Source organism: Perognathus longimembris, chromosome 16 (assembly GCF_023159225.1).
Source record: "Perognathus longimembris pacificus isolate PPM17 chromosome 16, ASM2315922v1, whole genome shotgun sequence".
Classification (NCBI taxonomy): Eukaryota; Metazoa; Chordata; class Mammalia; order Rodentia; family Heteromyidae; genus Perognathus; species Perognathus longimembris.
Window position 1 is genome coordinate 20042858 of NC_063176.1, and position 18652 is coordinate 20061509.

The window sequence follows — 18652 nt, forward strand, 5'->3', positions numbered from 1 at the left end:
ACAGAAACCTTTGGTTCTCCTGCCTGGCTCCAATTCCTCACTTATTCTTCAGACTCCAAGACCTTCCTTTCACCTCCTGTCCCTCTTTTCTGAATGCACTTGCACGGCCCGGTTAGTCCTCCAAAGATGGCGAGGCATCCAGGCCTCTTTCCCCTTATATCCCATCTCCTCATGGCCAGGTTTTCTCACATTTCCGAAAGTCACCTTTTTCCCTTTTCTTTTTTTTACTATGAGAGAGAGAGAGAGAGAGAGGGAGGGAGGGAGGAAAAGAGGGGGAGAGAAAGAGAGAGAGAGAGAGAGAGAGAGAGAGAGAGAGAGAGAGAGAGAGAGAGAGAGAGAGAGAGAGAGAACACCAGGGCTTGAATGAAGAGCCTTGAACTATTGCTTAGCTAACAAATGATGCTCTAACACTTGAGTCATGCCTCCAGTCTGGCTTTCCTTTTTTTTTCCAGTCCTGGGGCTTGAACTCAGGGCCTGAGCACTGTCCCTGGCTTCTTTTTGCTCAAGCTAGCACTCTGCCACTTGAGCCCACAGCGCCACTTCTGGCCGTTTTCTATATATGTGGTGCTGAGGAATCGAACCCAGGGCTTCAGGTATACGAGGCAAGCACTCTTGCCACTAGGCCATATTCCCAGCCACAAGTCTGGCTTTCTTTTTTTTTTTTTTTTTTTTTTTTTTTTTTTTTTTTTGCCAGTCCTGGGCCTTGGACTCAGGGCCTGAGCACTGTCCCTGGCTTCTTCCCGCTCAAGGCTAGCACTCTGCCACTTGAGCCACAGCGCCGCTTCTGGCCGTTTTCTGTATATGTGGTGCTGGGGAATCGAACCTAGGGCCTCGTGTATCCGAGGCAGGCACTCTTGCCACTAGGCTATATCCCCAGCCCCAAGTCTGGCTTTCTGATGGTTACAGATCCTCAGATCTCAGCCTCCTGAATAGCTAGGATTACAGGCATGAGCCACTGGCACCTGACAAGCTAAGTATACTCTTGTCAAAGGCTTTCCCTGCTCACCTTAGACTTCACCGATACAGAAAGTGTCTAGAGGGGGTGTGGGCTGCTACAGACCATTAAGGAGGTTTCTTCCAGATGCTTTAGAGCAGCTCCTCTCCTCCTGCCTTCGTTGTCTGGGTGTTCGTATCCTAATCCTGGATGTTCACAAGTACTAAAGGCATCACACTCAGAATCGCACATGAGGGGTCAGGGCTAATCCCAGTCCCTCCTTTGGTCATCGCTGCCCTCAGCCTCACAAGTGCCAGAGGCTTTGCACTCTCTTCTCTTCTCTCTTTTTCTATTCTCAGCATTGTTCTTCTGAAGATTCAATAACTTTATTCATGCCAGGGCATAAAAGGCTGCTAAGGAATGTTTCCATTTAGCAGAGCTCAAAGCCCAAGAGTGAGCCCTGAGCAGGATGACTAGGGGCCTTCCGCAGACCTCTGTAGTCAGCATGCACACTGGCAGGCTGGCACCCACCCCTCTGCTTAACCCTCATGGCACAGGACAGTAATTAACCATCCTTCCGATTCCAGGCACACTGCTAAGTGTTTGATGAGTACTACCTCATTTAATCATGATGCATAAGAATATGCTTATACAATAATCATCACAAGCCATCCCCATTAGGCTTCAGAGAAACGGGTGACTATATGAGAAGCTACCTATTGCCTCCTTTATATTCTTTAGGCAAATAGATATTTCCCAGTAGTCTTTAATCTAACAAAAACCAGTTTGTACAGCTCACAAGTTACAAACCTTATGATTAACTAATTATAAAAGCATTTCCAAAAAACGAAGCAATAAAAAAGTCCCCCTCTTCCAGATGACATTTGTCATTATCTTATTCTCTAATTCTTCCTGTTCTACCAAGAAGCAATTAAGCTTTTACCAGCTCTTGCTTGAAGATATTGTCACATTCAGTGTTTAGTCTGGATCATCTTTTCATCATTTTTAGTGCCTTCTGGTAGACATAAAACTGATTAAGATTAGTGCTCAGTGAAAGCAAACCAACAATTATTTATTTATCAACTCTGGGAGTGAAAAAGAATCCATTAACTAAAGATTCTTTCTCTGCATGGTGACTGCTTTCCGCCTCCAGGCCCGGCCTCAAAGGCTGTGGACCATTACATTAGACCCTACAACGGGCTTCAAGAAATAGCCCACATTGCCTATTAATCACTGCTGCTTGTCAGCCATATAGATTACAATATAATTTAAAAGTGAGTCTGTGTGGAATTTATTAAAATTAGTTAGCAAAGATCTTTTATCTTCTCGACAGACTAATCAAAGATGGAGAACTCAATTATTTTTCTGTTCAGAATTAGCTATGTTCTTCTCCTAAATCTGCACTTCCCTTCCACTGGGGGGGATGGGGAGGAGGAGGAAGACTAAAACAAATTTGTTGACAAAAATTTTATTTCCTGCACTAGGGAGACCATGAAGATAAAGCTAATGACTGATTAATTTTAGTCACCAAATAGCAGCCATCTCTCCTTCAGCCAAAACATACTGACAAACTCTTCTACAACAGTCATGAATAGGAATTATTGGTGTATAAACAGAAAAACTAAACAAAGCAAAAGAAAATTGGAGACAGGTGCCGGTGGCTCATGACTGTAATCTTAGGTACTCAGGAGGTTGAGATGTGAGGAACATGGTTCAAAGGTAGCTGGAGCAGGAAAGTCTGTGAGACTCTTATCTCCAAACAACCATCAAAAAAACCAGAAGCGGAGCTGTGGCTCAAGTGGTAGAGTACCAACCTTACTGGAAAAAACTAAGGGACAGGGCCTGAGTTCAAGTCCCAGTACTGGCACAGAGAGAGAGAGAGAGAGAGAGAGAGAGAGAACTTTGGCCAGCCATCAGTTGGGAATGAGGAAATGTCATTCGGAGTTACACACTTGAGAAATCCATTCAATCCCAATTTTTTAAATTTTAACTTAAAAAATCAGCAATATTTTTATTTGTGCTTCTTTTAAAATAAACAGGAAAATGACATAGGACACATCTGAATATCAAAGATACTTCTACACACCAAAAAACAGCAAAAGGGTAGAAATGTTCTTTTCTAAAACCAACTACTAGCAAAACCTCTCATTTTAGCCAGTATTTGGACTTGAACTCTGGCCTTCAAATTCTCACTCCACTTTTTTGCTCACAGTCAGCACTCTCTATCACTTGAACCATGCATCCATTCATTCCCAGAATGATTAATTAGAAATTGAGTCTGGTGGACTTTTCTGCCTTGCTGTTTCCAAACCTCAATCCTCAGATTTCAGTTTCCCAAATAATTAGAATTATAGGCATGAGCCACCAGCTCCTGCTAAAAGTCTGTAATTCTTTATGAGACAAAAGCATCTATCTATTGGTCAGAAAGTGGCTATGATAAAGTAGATCCACAAATAAAAAGATGCCTTTGAAACTTCCCTGATGCCCTGGTCTTTCCCAGAAAGGTAGAATCCAATGACTACTTGGCTGAAAGTAGACTTCCTAACAGTCTGGGTCTGTGCCCATCCAAATCCAAAGTTAATAAAATGGTTTTGGGGATAGGGTCTTAATTATTCCTACTAATCTAAAATGTAACTAGACTATACCCTTATGAACACCTAAGTGAAATGAACTCCATGTTATGGGGACAATTGTTATATCACAGTTGTAACTACTTTCAACGTCCCTTGTGTATCTGTAGCTTCTATTATTGATGATGTTCTTGTATCACCTTCCTGTGGTTGTACCTACACTAACTCTGTAATCTTACCTGAGTATATTGGAAACCGTGTATACTGGTATTGGAACTAGGAAATTGAAAGGGAATACCAAAATTGAGAGACACAGGGTAAAAAAAGACAAACAACTACAAAAGCAATACTTGCAAAACTGTTTGGTGTAAGTGAACTGAACACCTCAGGGGGGGAAAGGGTAAGGGGGAGGGGGGTAAGAGGGACAAGGTAACAAATAGTACAAGAAATGTATCCAATGCCTAACGTATGAAACTGTAACCTCTCTGTACATCAGTTTGATAATAAAAATTTGAAAAAAAATGTAACTAGAATCAATGTTTAAAGGAAATGTTTTCCTTGTCTGAGATAAATAACAATGGGGTTTGTAGATTAACAACCGCATACTAATTATAAGGCCAAAAAATAAAAAAAGGTAGTGTTTGGAAAGTTTTTTGTGCTGTTTGGAATGTAAGTTTCAAAGTTAGAAGTACTAGTCGAATTGTGGTTAAAATAGGCTTCTAAGCCAGGCACTGGTGACTTTTGCCTGTAATCCCAGCTAGTCAGGAGGCTGAGAACTGAAGATCACAGTTCAAAGACATCCCAGAAAGGAAAGTCCATGAGATTCTTATTTCCAGTTAATCACCAAAAAGTCAGGAGTGGAGCTGTAGCTTAAGTGGCAGAGCACTATCCTGCCACAAATAAACCTCAGGATAACACCCAGGCTCTTAGTTCAAGCCCCAGGACTGGCGCATGTGCATGTGTGCGTGTACACACACACACACACACACACACACACACACATTTCTGTTTGCTGCACAATTTTACCACCTGTGTATAAATAAAATGATTTCTCACACATATTACAAATAGGAATACTGACACTTCTGGGGTTACCAGATGATATATGCCCCATATTGATGGGCAAGAAATGAACAGTGCCAAGAGTGGCCATCATCTCCCCTCCCTAGCACAAGGACAAAGTGTCTGGCTGGGTATGGTAGTGGGAAGAGCCACTTCAAGGCTGGTTTAAGGCTTAGCCAATTCCAACACAGTGCTATCCCACAACAGTAAATTACCCAGCACAGACTTCCCAGAGTGATACCTACTCACCTTTAAAAGAAAGGAAATGGGCTACCTTGGTATTTTGTCATTATGCCCTGACTAATCATCATGCAGAGTTATCCATCAAGTGTCTTCCATGACGCCTTCTTGGAGCTTTGTCCTAACATAATGGCTTCTTTGTGGATGGCTGCTTTGTGTCAGTTATACCACTTGAACCACAGATCTTCTCAGACTTCCCTGCTGGCTGCAAACCACACCCCTCCAATCTGAGCCTCGAGTAGCCAGGATTAGAGGTGTGAACCACTAGCACCAGCTGGAATTTCAAATTCTCTTCCCTGTTGAACCTTAAGCTCAAAATAACTTGTCCTAGGAAATTGTAGTTGCATTTTCTTAGATGCAGATACAATTTAAGTCAATTGAAAGTTCTTTTTCTTCTATAGTCTTCCCACCTTTTCATATAATTATGAACTAAACAACAAAAAGTGATTCTTATATAAGTGGCTTGAGTATGCACTGGTTTCTAATAGAAGACAGGTTTGAAATCTAAGTTCTCTCATTCTGACTTCAAATGCTCAAATTTCAATCTTCTTCAAAGGAGAGTGGCCTTTTAAATGAGTAATGTAGGGGCTTAAGGGCATGACTCAAGTGCTAGAGCACCATTCAAGCAAGTGTAACATGTAAGCACAAGGCCTTGAATTTAACCCCTTCTCACCCCAGGACCACCCCACCATAAAAAAAAGGAATTCATGATTAATATCATTTGAAAAGATTGAGTTATCTTGATATATAAGGTATAGTTTTTAGTAAGCACCATGATCCCCAAACTGCTGTTTAAATATAGATTTCCTAAGTAAGTATGATTACTCTAACAACTCTGATTTGGATTGACTTTGCCTCCTTTTGAATTAACACTACTGGCACAATCTATGGGAAGAGAGTAATAGTAGTGAGAGATCTGATTGTATACTTCCCTTGAGCTTCCTTCCTGTCCTCGGAAATAGTTTCTGGCACAAGGACCCACTTACTTGTCCAATGGTGACGTTGAACTCTTCCCCATGTCTTCCTGTCCTGCCCTGTCTACTCTACACTGTTCTAAGCTGGGAAAGGACTGAATCAGAGAATTCCTGGCCACGCTCTCTTTGTCTCCATCTCATTTGCGGTGTGCCGGGCCTTTGCAATGCTCTCCCAAGCCAGTCTGCCCTTTGGTGACCTTGTTTTTGAAACCTCTGAGAAGAACACAGTAATAGTCCTATCACCCGTGCAACCCCCGTGTAGCAAGCACACTGCTGGCTGCAGGTTCTCCCTGCCTCTCTCCTTCCCTGGCTTAGGTCAACAGGACATCTGAGTCACAATGAGCATCGTGTGGGACAGTTCTTTGAAAATTGTCTGGCATTTCAGAGATTTCAGATGGGCTGTGGTGAAAAGTCATATGTTGCGTATTGTAGCTCTGAAACTCCGACTCATGGTCGAGGTGTGAGGTTTAACTGTTTTAATCTTAAGCTTTTGCTTTATTCCTAGCCCTTGTGGTGGCTGTTCTGCGCTTCATACAACTGAAACCAAAGGTTTTAAACCCGTGGCTGAATATTAGTGGATTGGTGGCACTGTGTCTGGCTTCCTTTGGAATGACCTTACTTGGTAATTTCCAGGTACTTCATTTGGCCTTTTTCACCTCCCTCTCACATTTAGTAAAGATTTCACTTGTGTGATTATCACAACCACTGAAAGATAGTCACTATGGCCCCTAACATTTTACGTGAAGCTGGGCACTGGTGGCTCACACCTGTAATCCTAAGTGTTCAGAAGTCTGAGATCTGAATGAAGATCAAGGTTTGGAGCCAGTCTAGACAAAAAAATCCATGAGACTCCTAACTGGTTAGCCAGCAAAAAGTCAAACATGGAAGTATGGCTCAAGTGGTAGAGCTTCAGACTTGATCCAAAAAGCCAAGCAAGAGTGTGAAGCCCTGAGTTCAAGCCCTAGTATGGGCACTAAATAAATAAATTCTGCATGATCCTTCAAAACAATTCGGAATGTTGGTTCCTAGTATGTACAGGTTCTCTCACTTTTACGCCCCACACCCAGATCCCTGGGCCTGTCTTCATCACACACAGTGGTCTAAGGTACATGCGGTGTGGTGTGATTGTGGGGAAAAGAAGCTACGATAGCTCCATGCTTTCTACAGAGGATTACAAACTGCTTTATACTTTTGTTTTTTTGTTGTTTTTTTTGCCAGTCCTGGGGCTTGGACTAAGGGCCCAAGCACTGTCCCTGGCTTCTTTTTGCTCAAGGCTAGCACTCTGCCACTTGAGCCACAGCGCCACTTCTGGCCATTTTCTGTATATGTGGTGCTGGAGAATCGAACCCAGGGCTTCATGTATATGAGGCGAGCTCTCTTGCCACTAGGCCATATTCCCAGCCCCTATACTTTTGTTTTTCACAAATTGTATCCTGATGTGCCTTTTGGAAAAATGAATGAGACTATTGCTTATTTATCATTAAACACTGATCAAATAGTCTATTTGAGGACTTCTTGCATTTCAGATGAACGAGTTTATCTGGAAGTCAAGCGTGCACATCAAGAATTTGTCTAAAACACCTATGACTTGTATTAAAATATACAATCCTAACTGCGGCCTAGAAACTTAGAAGCTCACAGTCACAACCTAGAAGAACTCATTCCCTTGTCAAGTTCCATCACCCAGCTCTGTTCCTGTTACTTCATTTGTTGTAGTAGTTTGACTTGCCTCAGTTCCGCTGGGCCACATCATCCTCCAGTGTATGCTATGTATTTATGGTTACAAACTTTCTCCTGTGAGAAAACACTGATCCTGACCTCCCTCCCCTGATTACTATTTAATGAAATGCCCATGGTGTAGGACCCCAGCATTCTAGTGAACATTTGCTAATGTTCTTACTAAAAATATGGCAGTAGATTTTCTAAGTCCCCTTCTTGTCCTAATTGCTTCCTTCCTAACTCATTATCCAGGACCACTCTTTCCAAGACTTTCCCCTGGCACACAATAGCAACTAAGTTTTGTGGGGTTTGTTTTGTTTTGGTGGAGTTTTTTTTTGCCAGTCCTGGAGCTTGAACTCAGGGCCTGAGCACTGCCCCTGGCTTCTTTTTCTTTTTTTTTTTTCTTCAAGGCTAGCACTCTACCACTTGAGCCACAGCGCCACTTCTGGCTTTTTCTATGTGGTGCTGAGGAATCGAACCTAGGGCTTCGTGTATGCGAGGCAAGCACTTTACCATTCGGCCATATTCCCAGCCCCACAAATAAGTTTTTGCTTGATGAGTTATTTGACAAGCATTCCCATATTCGCACACTATCCTAGATCCTGTCCCCCATGAAGCTAGGCAAGCAGAAAGCTACATTCTTAGAATATGCTGGTTAGGGTAGTGATCACCATGAGAATATATCTTAGAGTTTATTCCTTAAAGTTTATTCCTTGATGCAAATACTGGGGCACTGCACATTCTGACATCTCAGTTGGAGCCTTCCTTACTTGCCTGCCTCTGAGGCAGGTGCCGGCATGGTACAAGGTACTCAGTTACAATCGAGTCTTGCCATGAGGGCTTTGATGAGTTAAATACATAGTTGGTTCCTATTGAAGTCCTGGAAATGTCTTAGGGGCTGTTTGCTTCTGTGTATTTTCAAATATTCAAAACTGTGACTGATGAAGAAGAATTGTGAGAATATATACAGTGGGAATACACAGGAATCAAATAACAAATTAATTGCTTGTAGAGAGAGCAGGTGATTGATCTATAGGACAACAGACACTTTTCAATCAATACCCTTTTTAAAAAATATGATGTTTAAAAGTTTGAATCTTATAACTGCATAAACTATTCTAATTGGTTAAAATAAGTATTGCTATAAATATTAATGAAGATAGTACATGAAATAGAGTGTATACAATATGGAAAATTGTATATAGTATGTGCCCCAATCTTTTAAAAAATTTGATCATCTTAGTATTGGATTATTCTTCGTGTGTGTGTGTGTGTGTGTGTGTGTGTGTGTGTGTGTGTGTCCAGTAACTGGACTTGGACTCAGGGCCTCCAGTGCTCACTTAATTTTCTCACTCAGTTTGTGTTCTACTCCTTAAGCCATGCCTACAGTGTGGCATTTTGCTGGTTAATTGGAGATGGAGTCTCTCAGATTTGTCTGCCTGGGCTAGCTTCAAACTTTGGTCCTTAGATCTCAGCTTCTAAGTAGCTGGGATTATAGGTATGTTTTTGTTTATTTGTTCATTTATTCCATCAGCTTGCATCTCCTTTTCTAATTGAGCCTCCACATACCATTTTCTGTTTGTCTCTAGCTCACAAACGATGAAGAAATCCATAATGTGGGCACCTCCTTGACCTTTGGGTTTGGCACACTGACCTGCTGGATCCAGGCTGCACTGACACTCAAAGTGAACATCAAGAACGAAGGACGGAAAGCTGGGATTCCACGAGTTATCCTCTCGGCCTCTATCACTCTCTGTGTAGTTCTCTGTATCCTTTAGATGGGAAAAGGTTCTTTGCCAGTGAGATTAAAACACAGGCAAATTGTCTATGTATTACATGAGACGGTTGTTATTCCCAGTGGGTTAGGATAAGCTTTGGATCACCTTAAGATGTAGCACAGACGTAAACAAGTATAAGGCCCCAAACTCTCATACTGGTTGTTCAAGCCCAAGAACTAAATGGAAAATAAGCTTTGCCTAAGCAAAAAGAAGTGTAGCTGGGTACCTGTATTCCTAGCTACTTAGAAGGCTGAGACCTGGAGCATCATGGTTCCAGGCCAGTCCAGACAGAAAAGTCTATGAGACTCTATCTCCAGTTAAGCAACAAAAAGCTGGACTAGAGGGCTGGGAATATGGCCTAGTGGCAAGAGTGCTTGCCTCCTACACATGAAGCTCTCGGTTCGATTCCCCAGCACCACATATATGGAAAACGGCCAGAAGGGGCACTGTGGCTCAGGTGGCAGAGTGCTAGCTTTGAGCAGGAAGAAGCCAGGGACAGTGCTCAGGCCCTGAGTCCAAGGCCCAGCCAAGACTGGCCAAAAAAAAAAAAATAGCTGGACTAGAGGCTTGGCTCAAGTGATAGAGCATCAGCCAAGCAAGCTGAGAATGGAGGAAGTGCAAGACTTCTGAGTTCAAGCCCCAGTAATGGTCAAAAAACAACAATGACAACAAAAAATACCTACAGTATTTTTTCTCCACCTAAAATAATTGTATTTGTGACTTAAATCCTGTTATGCCATTTAATTTTACCAGCTCTAAAGTGAGTTTCAAGAGACAAAAATGTCTATATATTTTAGGAAAAGAAGCTTTGGGGGAGGGGTGTTAAGAACTAAATGCTCTATCCTAAACAGATATTTGGGTTTGGGGTGCTGTTCGTTTCCTTTCCTCCTGTCTGAGTTTGAAGCACTGACACAAACAGCCAGATGGGATGAAGAAATCAGCCTTTCATCCCAGTAAATTTGGAAAGAAAATGCTGCAGGCCTCATTTCTTATACCCTGGAGTTCAATTCACACCCCTGCCCCCAGTAGCATCAAGCAAAGAAACCAAAGAAAGGAAGAGAGCACCCCACTTTGCTTAACCTCAGGCAAAGCCCACAGAGATAGGGTAGCCTACTGGCTCTCATCCTAGCAGTTAGATCACTCATTTCATAGAGTAGAGTGATCACCCCAATAGGTTCTTTTCAGGAAACCACAGAAAAAGAGAAATGAGTTTTGTTACTGTTCTTTGGGAAATCCATTTGCATTTTTTTTAAAGTTATTTGAGATAAGGCTCTTAAATCTACAGCTAATTCAATTACATTTGTTGAATCATAGTAATCAGCAATGTTTACCAAGACCTTAACAACATATGTTAAGAACTTAATTCTTTTTTTTTTTTTTTTGGCCAGTCCTGGGGCATGAACTCAGGGCCTCAGCAACTGTCCCTGGCTTCCTTTTGCTCAAGGCTAGCACTCTGCCACTTGAGCCACAGTGCCACATCTGGCCTTTTCTATACATGTGGTGCTGAGGAATTGAACCTAGGGCTTCATGTATATAAGGCAAGCACTCTTGCCACTAGGCCATATTCCCAGCCCCAAGAACTTAATTCTTAATAATTTATTCTAAGTACTTTAATTATTTATTCTTTGTCTCGTCTTTCTTTTTTTGGCTATACTAGATGGAGTCTGAACTCAGGGTTTCACATATGTTAGGCAGGTGCTCTGCTACTTAAGCTACATATCCAGCAATTTTTGCTTTGATGTTTTTGTTGTTGTTTTGTTTTTTTGTCAGTCCTGGGGCTTAAACTTGGGGCCTGGACACTGTCCCTGAGCTCTTTTTGCTCAAGGTTAGTGCTCTACCACTTTGAGCCATAGAACTACTTAATTGGAGATAAGAGTCTCACGGACTTTCCTGCCCAGACTGGCTTTGAACCACAATCTTCAAATCTCAGCCTCCTGAGTAGCTAGCATTACAGGAGTAAGTCACTAGCACCTGGCTTGCTTTTGTTATTTTTAAAATAGAGTCTTGCTTTTTGCTTGGGCAGGCCTTCCTTCCTTCCTTCCTTCCTTCCTCTGTTGTGTGTGTGTGTGTGTGTGTGTGTGTGTGTGTGTGTGTGTGTGTGTGTGTTGGTATTGGAGCTTAAGCTGAGAGCCTCATACCTTTGTTTGGCTTTTTTTGCTCAAGGCTGGCACTCTATCACTTGAGCCACACCTCCACTTCCAACTTTTTGCTAGCTAACTGGAGATAACAATCTCTTGGATTTGTCTTCATGGGGTTTCTTTGAGCCTCGATCCTCAAATCTCAGCTTCCTGAGTAGCTACTATTACAACCACCTGTGCCATGCTGAGTTTCCTTATTTTTCTAACACCGATGGTGATAATAGAATTGCTGTAAGGATTAGGAGAGATTATTCATAAAAGCCCCTTGAGGCAGAGGTGCCACACAGAGAGAGCTCAGCCACATTCTGGATTCCAGCCATGTAGTGTATTTAACAAGCTCTATCTAGCAGGGCTCCAGTGTTGCTCAGGAGGGAGAGAGAGGTACTGTGAGTGTGGATGGTCTCCCTTCCTTGACTGCCTCTCCCTGGACTTCATCCTCATGGCCCAGGACATCCACATGTATGCCGCCAGGGTGCAGTGGGGCCTGGTCATGTGCTTCCTGTCTTACTTCGGCACCTTTGCAGTGGAGTTCCGGCACTACCGCTACGAGATTGTGTGTTCTGAGTACCAGGAGAATTTCCTCAGCTTCTCGGAAAGTCTCTCGGAAGCTTCTGAATATCAAACCGACCAGGTGTAACTCATCCATTTTTCCTCACAAGTGTGGTGGGTGTGACAATGGGAAAGGACCCAGGACACACTCGGAGGACTGGACACATAACTTCATCACACACACACACACACACACACACACACACACACACACAACTCATGGCCACATCTGCCAAATGAGCTTTTCAGGGCGCGTTCTTTCTTTCAAAAGCACAAGCCCTAATGTGTCCACGTCCACGCTGTTACACTGAAGATATATGCACGACAGAGACAGAAGCTTGTGCATGAACACGTCTCCGGCCTGCCCCTCCCAGTATGCCTTGCTCTTCCCATCCGCTCCACGTTTTCACACCTGGCCATCTCCCTGCCACAGAGTAGGGCAGGCCAGGTGAGAGTCATGCCAACTCCCGAAGTTGCCTTCAGGTCCAAAGGCCTTGGAACTAACTGGTGAGGAAGTTGTGAGAATCCAGCACCGATATTCTTGAATGCAGAATCAAGTGTCATCTGATTGGGGGATGCCAAAGGAGACCTGACCCAGTACGGCCAATGAAAAGGGATGGGCGGAGCTTCCCACGAGGCTGCCTTTATCTCCATTCAATGGCAGCTATGTGCTGCAAGGCAAGAACTAAGCCGGCCCCCGTGATGCGGACTTGAGGGTGCCTGAGAGAGAGCTCTGCAAGTGAATATTCACAGGGACTGCTCAGCCAGGCACGGCACAGAGAAAGGGGGAGTGAGAGAGTGGCTTTGTTTCAGCTCCCACAGTATGTCATGTACAGTTTTTTATGTTTCAAAGTTTACCTTTTTTTTTTTTTGCTAAGTATCACGTCTCTCTAGACCTCATGGACAAAGATGTTGTAGACCAAAGGCAGGAAATGGCTTTGTTTGGGGCTCAAATTTGACAAAGAACAAGGGGTGAGGAGGGATGTTTGAAGCTTACAACAAAAAAGAATCACCGAGCTATATCAAGAAGTCTGCGCTTGTAGAGATAATAAAAAGAGTTCCAGCTGGACACTTAGAAAAGACAAGAGTGAGCGAGCATCTTGCCGCATGTCTGAGTCAGGGGACACTTTTCAAATATGCATGTGTCGCTCAAATTTGGAATCTGTAGAAACCAATGAGAGAGTCCCCTCCTCCAAGCCACATGTTCGGGGCTCCCACATGTTTGGCGTTCAGAAGTGAAGCTACAGGTGTGCAGGTTCGCGTCTGTGTGTCACAAAGCGAAGAATTCCCAGGACACCTGCAGCCGGGCAGGCCCAGTGAATAAGATTCTCCCCTCTTCTCCGCCCCCCATTGTCCTAGCTCAAGAAATCCTCCAATTTTATTCCTAAGAGCCTGAGATATAGTGGACTATCATCTGAAAAAAAATTAATTCAACCTAAAGTTTGACCTTCTCAAGGATATCAATACCTTTTCAAGGTCATATTTATCTCCACCTTCTAGCCATGCCTGATACCTATGAGGTGCTCGATAAAAAGTGTTGGGTAGAATTCCTGATCATTTGTGAGGAAAAGGAGTGCCAGAGAGAGACTCAAAGGTATACATCAGAGAACCGAGATGGCTAGTCCTGTGAAACAAGAAGAAGAAATCATGAGTGGAGGAAGGAAGGAGACTCCCTAAATGGTACAAAATGGGAGGGACAAAATCCAGCAGAATATTCTCCTGCTTAAAAACACACCCCTCTGTAATTAGACCAAGGTGGCGGTTATTAGTTTTCAATACCTGCTTTTTTGTTTATTTTCCATTTTTAAATTTTAAAGATTTTATCAGACAACAAAGATTTATGAAGTTTTATTTTCCTCTATACAATCCCAATTAAACAGCTTTTGGTGATGCACTTGTAACACTTTCTTATGAATGTCTCTAATAGCACATTTTAGCGGAATCAAGCAATGGCTAGCATTATTCATTGGGATCTGGCCACTAAATAAAATTCTTTTATGCAAATTGTGACTTCCTTGTTTCTTGCTAGTACAAACATGTACCTAGGTGTGTGTGTGTGCACGTGTGTGGGTGTGTACACACTAATACCGAAGCACATGTAACACACATTATGTTTGTTTTTGGTACCAGTACTGGGTTTGAAGCTAAGGGCTTGGGCCTGGTCTCTTAGCTATTTTGCTCAAGGCTAGAGCTCTGCCATGAGCTACAACTCCACTTCCAGCTTTTGGGTAGTTAGTTGCAGAGAAGAGTCTCAGAAACTTTTCTGCTTGGGCTGGCTTCAACCCTCAGTCCTCAGATCTCAGCCTTCTGAGCATCAAGGATTGTAGGAGCCACTGGTGCCCAGCCTCACACATTGTATTGAAAACAAACAAGTGTTATATTGGCAACATGTTTTCTAACACCAATAGCCAATTTCTGATTCTCTGGACACCAACTGAGTGTCTACAATTTATCTCTGCTACTCAGAGTTAGCATAAGACACAACAGGTTTTCAAGCTCCGTCACATGAGCCTCCCCCCTTCAGTCACAAATTCTGGCAGTCAAAAGTCTTGTTCCAGGGGCTGGGGATATGGCCTAGTGGCAAGAGTGCCTGCCTCATATACATGAGGCTCTGGGTTCGATTCCCCAGCACCACATATACAGAAAATGGCCAGAAGTGGCGCTGTGGCTCAAGTGGCAGAGTGCTAGCCTTGAGCAAAAAAGAAGCCAGGGACAGTGCTCAGGCCCTGAGTCCAAGCCCCAGGGCTGGCCAAAAAAAAAAAAAAAGTCTTGTTCCAGTATGGAGGTTTCTCAAAAAGCTCAATATAGACCTACCCTATGACCCAGCCATACCACTCCTAGGCATCTATCCTAAATAGCAAGTCCCAAGATATCAAAAATACATTTGTAGGGGCTGGGGATATGGCCTAGTGGCAAGAGTGCCTGCCTCATATATATGAGGCCCTGGGTTCGATTCCCCAGCACCACATATACAGAAAATGGCCAGAAATGGCGCTGTGGCTCAAGTGGCAGAGTGCTAGCCTTGAGCAAAAAGAAGCCAGGGACAGTGCTCAGGCCCTGAGTCCAAAGCCCCAGGACTGGCCAAAAAAAAAAAAAAAATACATTTGTACTTCCATGTTTATTGCAGCACAATTCACAATAGCCAAAATATGGAAACAACCCAGGTTCCCCTCCACAGATGAATGGATCCAAAAAATATGGTACTTATACACAATGGAATACTACATAGCGATTAGGAATGGTGAAATATTGTTATTCGCAGGGAAATGGTCAGAACTTGAACAAATAATGTTGAGCAAGACAAGCCTAGAACACAGAAAACAAAGGGGCATGATCTCCCTGATATATGACTGTTAAGAAAGGGAGACGGAGAGACAGTAGAGATCAGGTCTGTGAAACCAAAAACTGCTTGTCAAATGGTATTTCCCACAGGATTGGGGGAGCAACCCAACAGTATGTAACTAAAACCAAACAATTACTCAACATATAAAGGTCAAAAATCGACCTCTCAGTGGAATACAAGTGCTCAAAAGCTATGTATGTACGTTCATATAAGACTACTGTCGACATATTGTCTAATATCGACATTACACTTAAAGCCCTAGGCGAATTTTCTTGGGCCTGGCCACGTGGCTACTGTATATGTTCTTGATACATTGTATATTGTATATATGTCTACCTGACCTAGAGAAGGGAAAGAAAAACAGGGCGTAAGATATCACAAGAAATGTACACACTGCCCTACTATGTAACTGTACCCTTTTTGCACAACACCTTGTCAAAAAAATTTGTGTTCAATTAATAAATTAAATTTAAAAAAAAAGTCTTGTTCCCACAGGCTACCCTCACTCCTGTCCAAGTTGGTTACAATAATTTGCTATACAGAACTCAGGAAAATTCTTTTACTTACCTCTGCTGGATTATCATAGAGGATAGAATTCAGCCAAAGGAAAAGATGCATGGAGCCCGGTGGAGATTTCCATGCGCTCAGAGCCCCCTCTCCCCCCAGCATCTCCAAGTCTCATCAGCCTGCAAGCAATCATGTTCAAGAGCTAAGTTTTCAGATCGCCGTCCTCACCTTCCAGGAGGTTGGTGGGTTAGAGATCTGATGACTAATCACATCCTGCATTTAGGGACCCTACGCGGGCCACCTCAGTAGCATAAACTTTCCTGGGATCATAGGGACTCATCATGACATTCCCATGTTTTAGGAGATGTGAGCAGGAACTCAGGACAAAGACCAAAGGCATTCTGCAGCCAACACACACGGAAATCATGGCATCTCTGTGGATTCCGGAGACACAGCATTCACCTAGGAGGCCATGATGAGGAAACCTGCTGGTCCTGGGGCTTGAACTCAGGGCCTACGTGCTGTCCTTTAGCACAGCTCCATTTCTGCCTGCGTGTGTGTGTGTGTGTGTGTGTGTGTGTGTGTGTGTGTAACTGGAAATAAGAGTTTCAAGGACTTTTACTCCCAAGCAGGTTTCAAACCATGATCCTTGGATCTCAGCCTCCTGAGTAGCGAGGATTGGGCCACCAGCTCCCAGCTAGGGAATCTGCGGTTGAATTAAGCACCTGGACCAACCAGAAGATACAACTTCCAAAGCACCTTCTCCACAGTCTTTTTGTTTATTTCTAGTTTTGCTAAAAGATTTCTCTATTCATTTAGGATTGGAAAACAAACCAAGGGCAAAAGAGTGGTGACTTGAAGAAGAGAGCAGAGCCATTCCCCTAATTATTGTACAGAAACTGTTTTGAGGCAGTTAAGAAGTTCAATGGGGGTACACACTCGTAACCCCAGCACTTGAGAAATGGAAGCAGAAGAATCACGAGGTTAAGGCCAGCCGGTGCTACCTACCAAGATGCTATCTCAAAAACAAAACAGCCCTCTGCTGCCTTCTCTTAAACAAATAAAAATTCCCCTGCTGGCTGGGAGAGAAATATTTTTAAACCAATGTTAATATTTTAAAGGTTTAATTATTTCTGACAGAGAGATAAACTGTTACTATTTGTTCGGTTTTCTTTATTGTTCATATAAGAAAGTCAAGCTTTCAAATCCTGAAGTTCATAATCTACTGGTCATAAGTGGGACTGAGAACACCATTATTTATTTGTCCGTTGTCTCTGTGTCAAGATAGGTTGGGTCTTGCTATCCCAAGATAAACCTAACAAAATTAAAGTTATTTCTCATACTGGATGTTGATCAAGGTCAGCTAGGGGTCTTATAATAACTCACAGCCTGGCTGACAGAGGCTTCTTCTCATGCTTCCATGTTGGACCCGGGTAACTGCAACTGTAGTCAGGACACAGGGGATTCAGAAGCAAGTGGACCAATGCACATTTTATTTCAGGAGGGCCAGGGTTTATATAGGGTTAGAAATCAATTCACAACTTCGAGTAAAATTAATACAGAAAGATATCCATATCAATACAAAAGTTGCAGATGTCACTACTGCAAGGGATGTTGCTACTACAAAGGTTGTTGCTACTACAAAGGGTGTCGCTACTACAAAGGGTGTTGCTACAACAACAAAGGATTAAACCAGTCAAGGCAGAACTCTAACTATCACTTAGCTACTATTTCCTCAAGACTAATTATCTTAGACCATTGACTTCTCTATTTACTGTAAAAAGCTTTCCCTGGAGCAGCTGGGCAAACAAGTCTCCCCAGGGAGGCTCTATATAGGGGAGGAGAGTCTCATGACAATGTGGCTTCCTTTGGCCAACAAACACAGGAACTCTTTAATGGAGATTTTGCCCCATAGGCCTATTAGTTTGCTAATACGGCATCAGAATTTCTGTGCGAAGGCTAAGTTCCCCACTGGTCAGAGAAATTATTCTCCCACACTTCCACAATGGTTCACAGCCCAGAACATGGGACAGACTGCTTACTGGCCCTTAAAGTGATTAAACATTACTCAGCTTACATTTCATTGGCTTGGGTAAATCACATGGTCACAGCTCACAGTCATTGGCTTGGGCAAGGATAAATACTACTTGGCTACATCTAAAAGTAGTGGAAGCATTTGTAAGCAGCCTTGTGACTGCTCGCAGGATCCCAAGCTTCTTTGATCAGTGTCATCCCTTGAGGTAGAAGCTCCAAAGAATCATCTAGAAGAAGACCATCAAGGAGAGTGGGGGCCATCTATGGGGCCTGTGCCATTCACTTCCTCACATTCTGACCATCTCTCTCCACATCTACCTGCCTGAAACATTTCTCCTAGAACATCTCAGCTTATTCTGCACATTGCTTGCTAGGCCACGTCCTCTCTGACACCCTAACATGGGAGTACCCCCTCCCCCATAGTTCAGAGCCTGGAACTCTTCTTGCCTATCTACAGTCTCTTGATGATATCATCTAGAGTTCTAATTTTAAATTTTCTCATGTGCAGACCTTTCGCAAGTTCTCTGGCCCAGATCTGTACTCTAAATGCCAAACTGTATGCGTGGCTACCTTCATGACCCCCTGTAGCAGCACATGTCATAAGGTTAGCCATCTGATAGCTTTCAAAACGTCTGCTCAGACTGAACTCTTCTTTTACACCACATCAGAGGCAAATTGGATGTTATACCTTCCACAAGTACAATGATTGTCTATCGCCACCATTTGGTCCAAGCCAAGACCATCTCCTCTGATTTTTTATAATAACCTACAGAAATTGCTTCCATCACCTGTTCTATTCACTCT

At 43.1% G+C, this 18652-nt stretch overlaps 1 protein-coding gene across 1 annotated transcript in view; it reads left to right on the forward strand.

The window, feature by feature from the left end:
• Tmem150c (transmembrane protein 150C) overlaps positions 1-13986 on the forward strand; it is a 59541-nt gene extending 45555 nt beyond the window's left edge. Inside the window, exons 6-8 of the mRNA XM_048364625.1 lie at positions 6286-6413; positions 9089-9266; positions 11844-13986. Coding sequence (XP_048220582.1) covers positions 6286-6413; positions 9089-9266; positions 11844-12052 — 515 coding nt within the window. The 3' untranslated portion in view covers positions 12053-13986. The remainder of the gene's footprint in view (positions 1-6285; positions 6414-9088; positions 9267-11843) is intronic.
• Positions 13987-18652: the final 4666 nt, after the last annotated feature.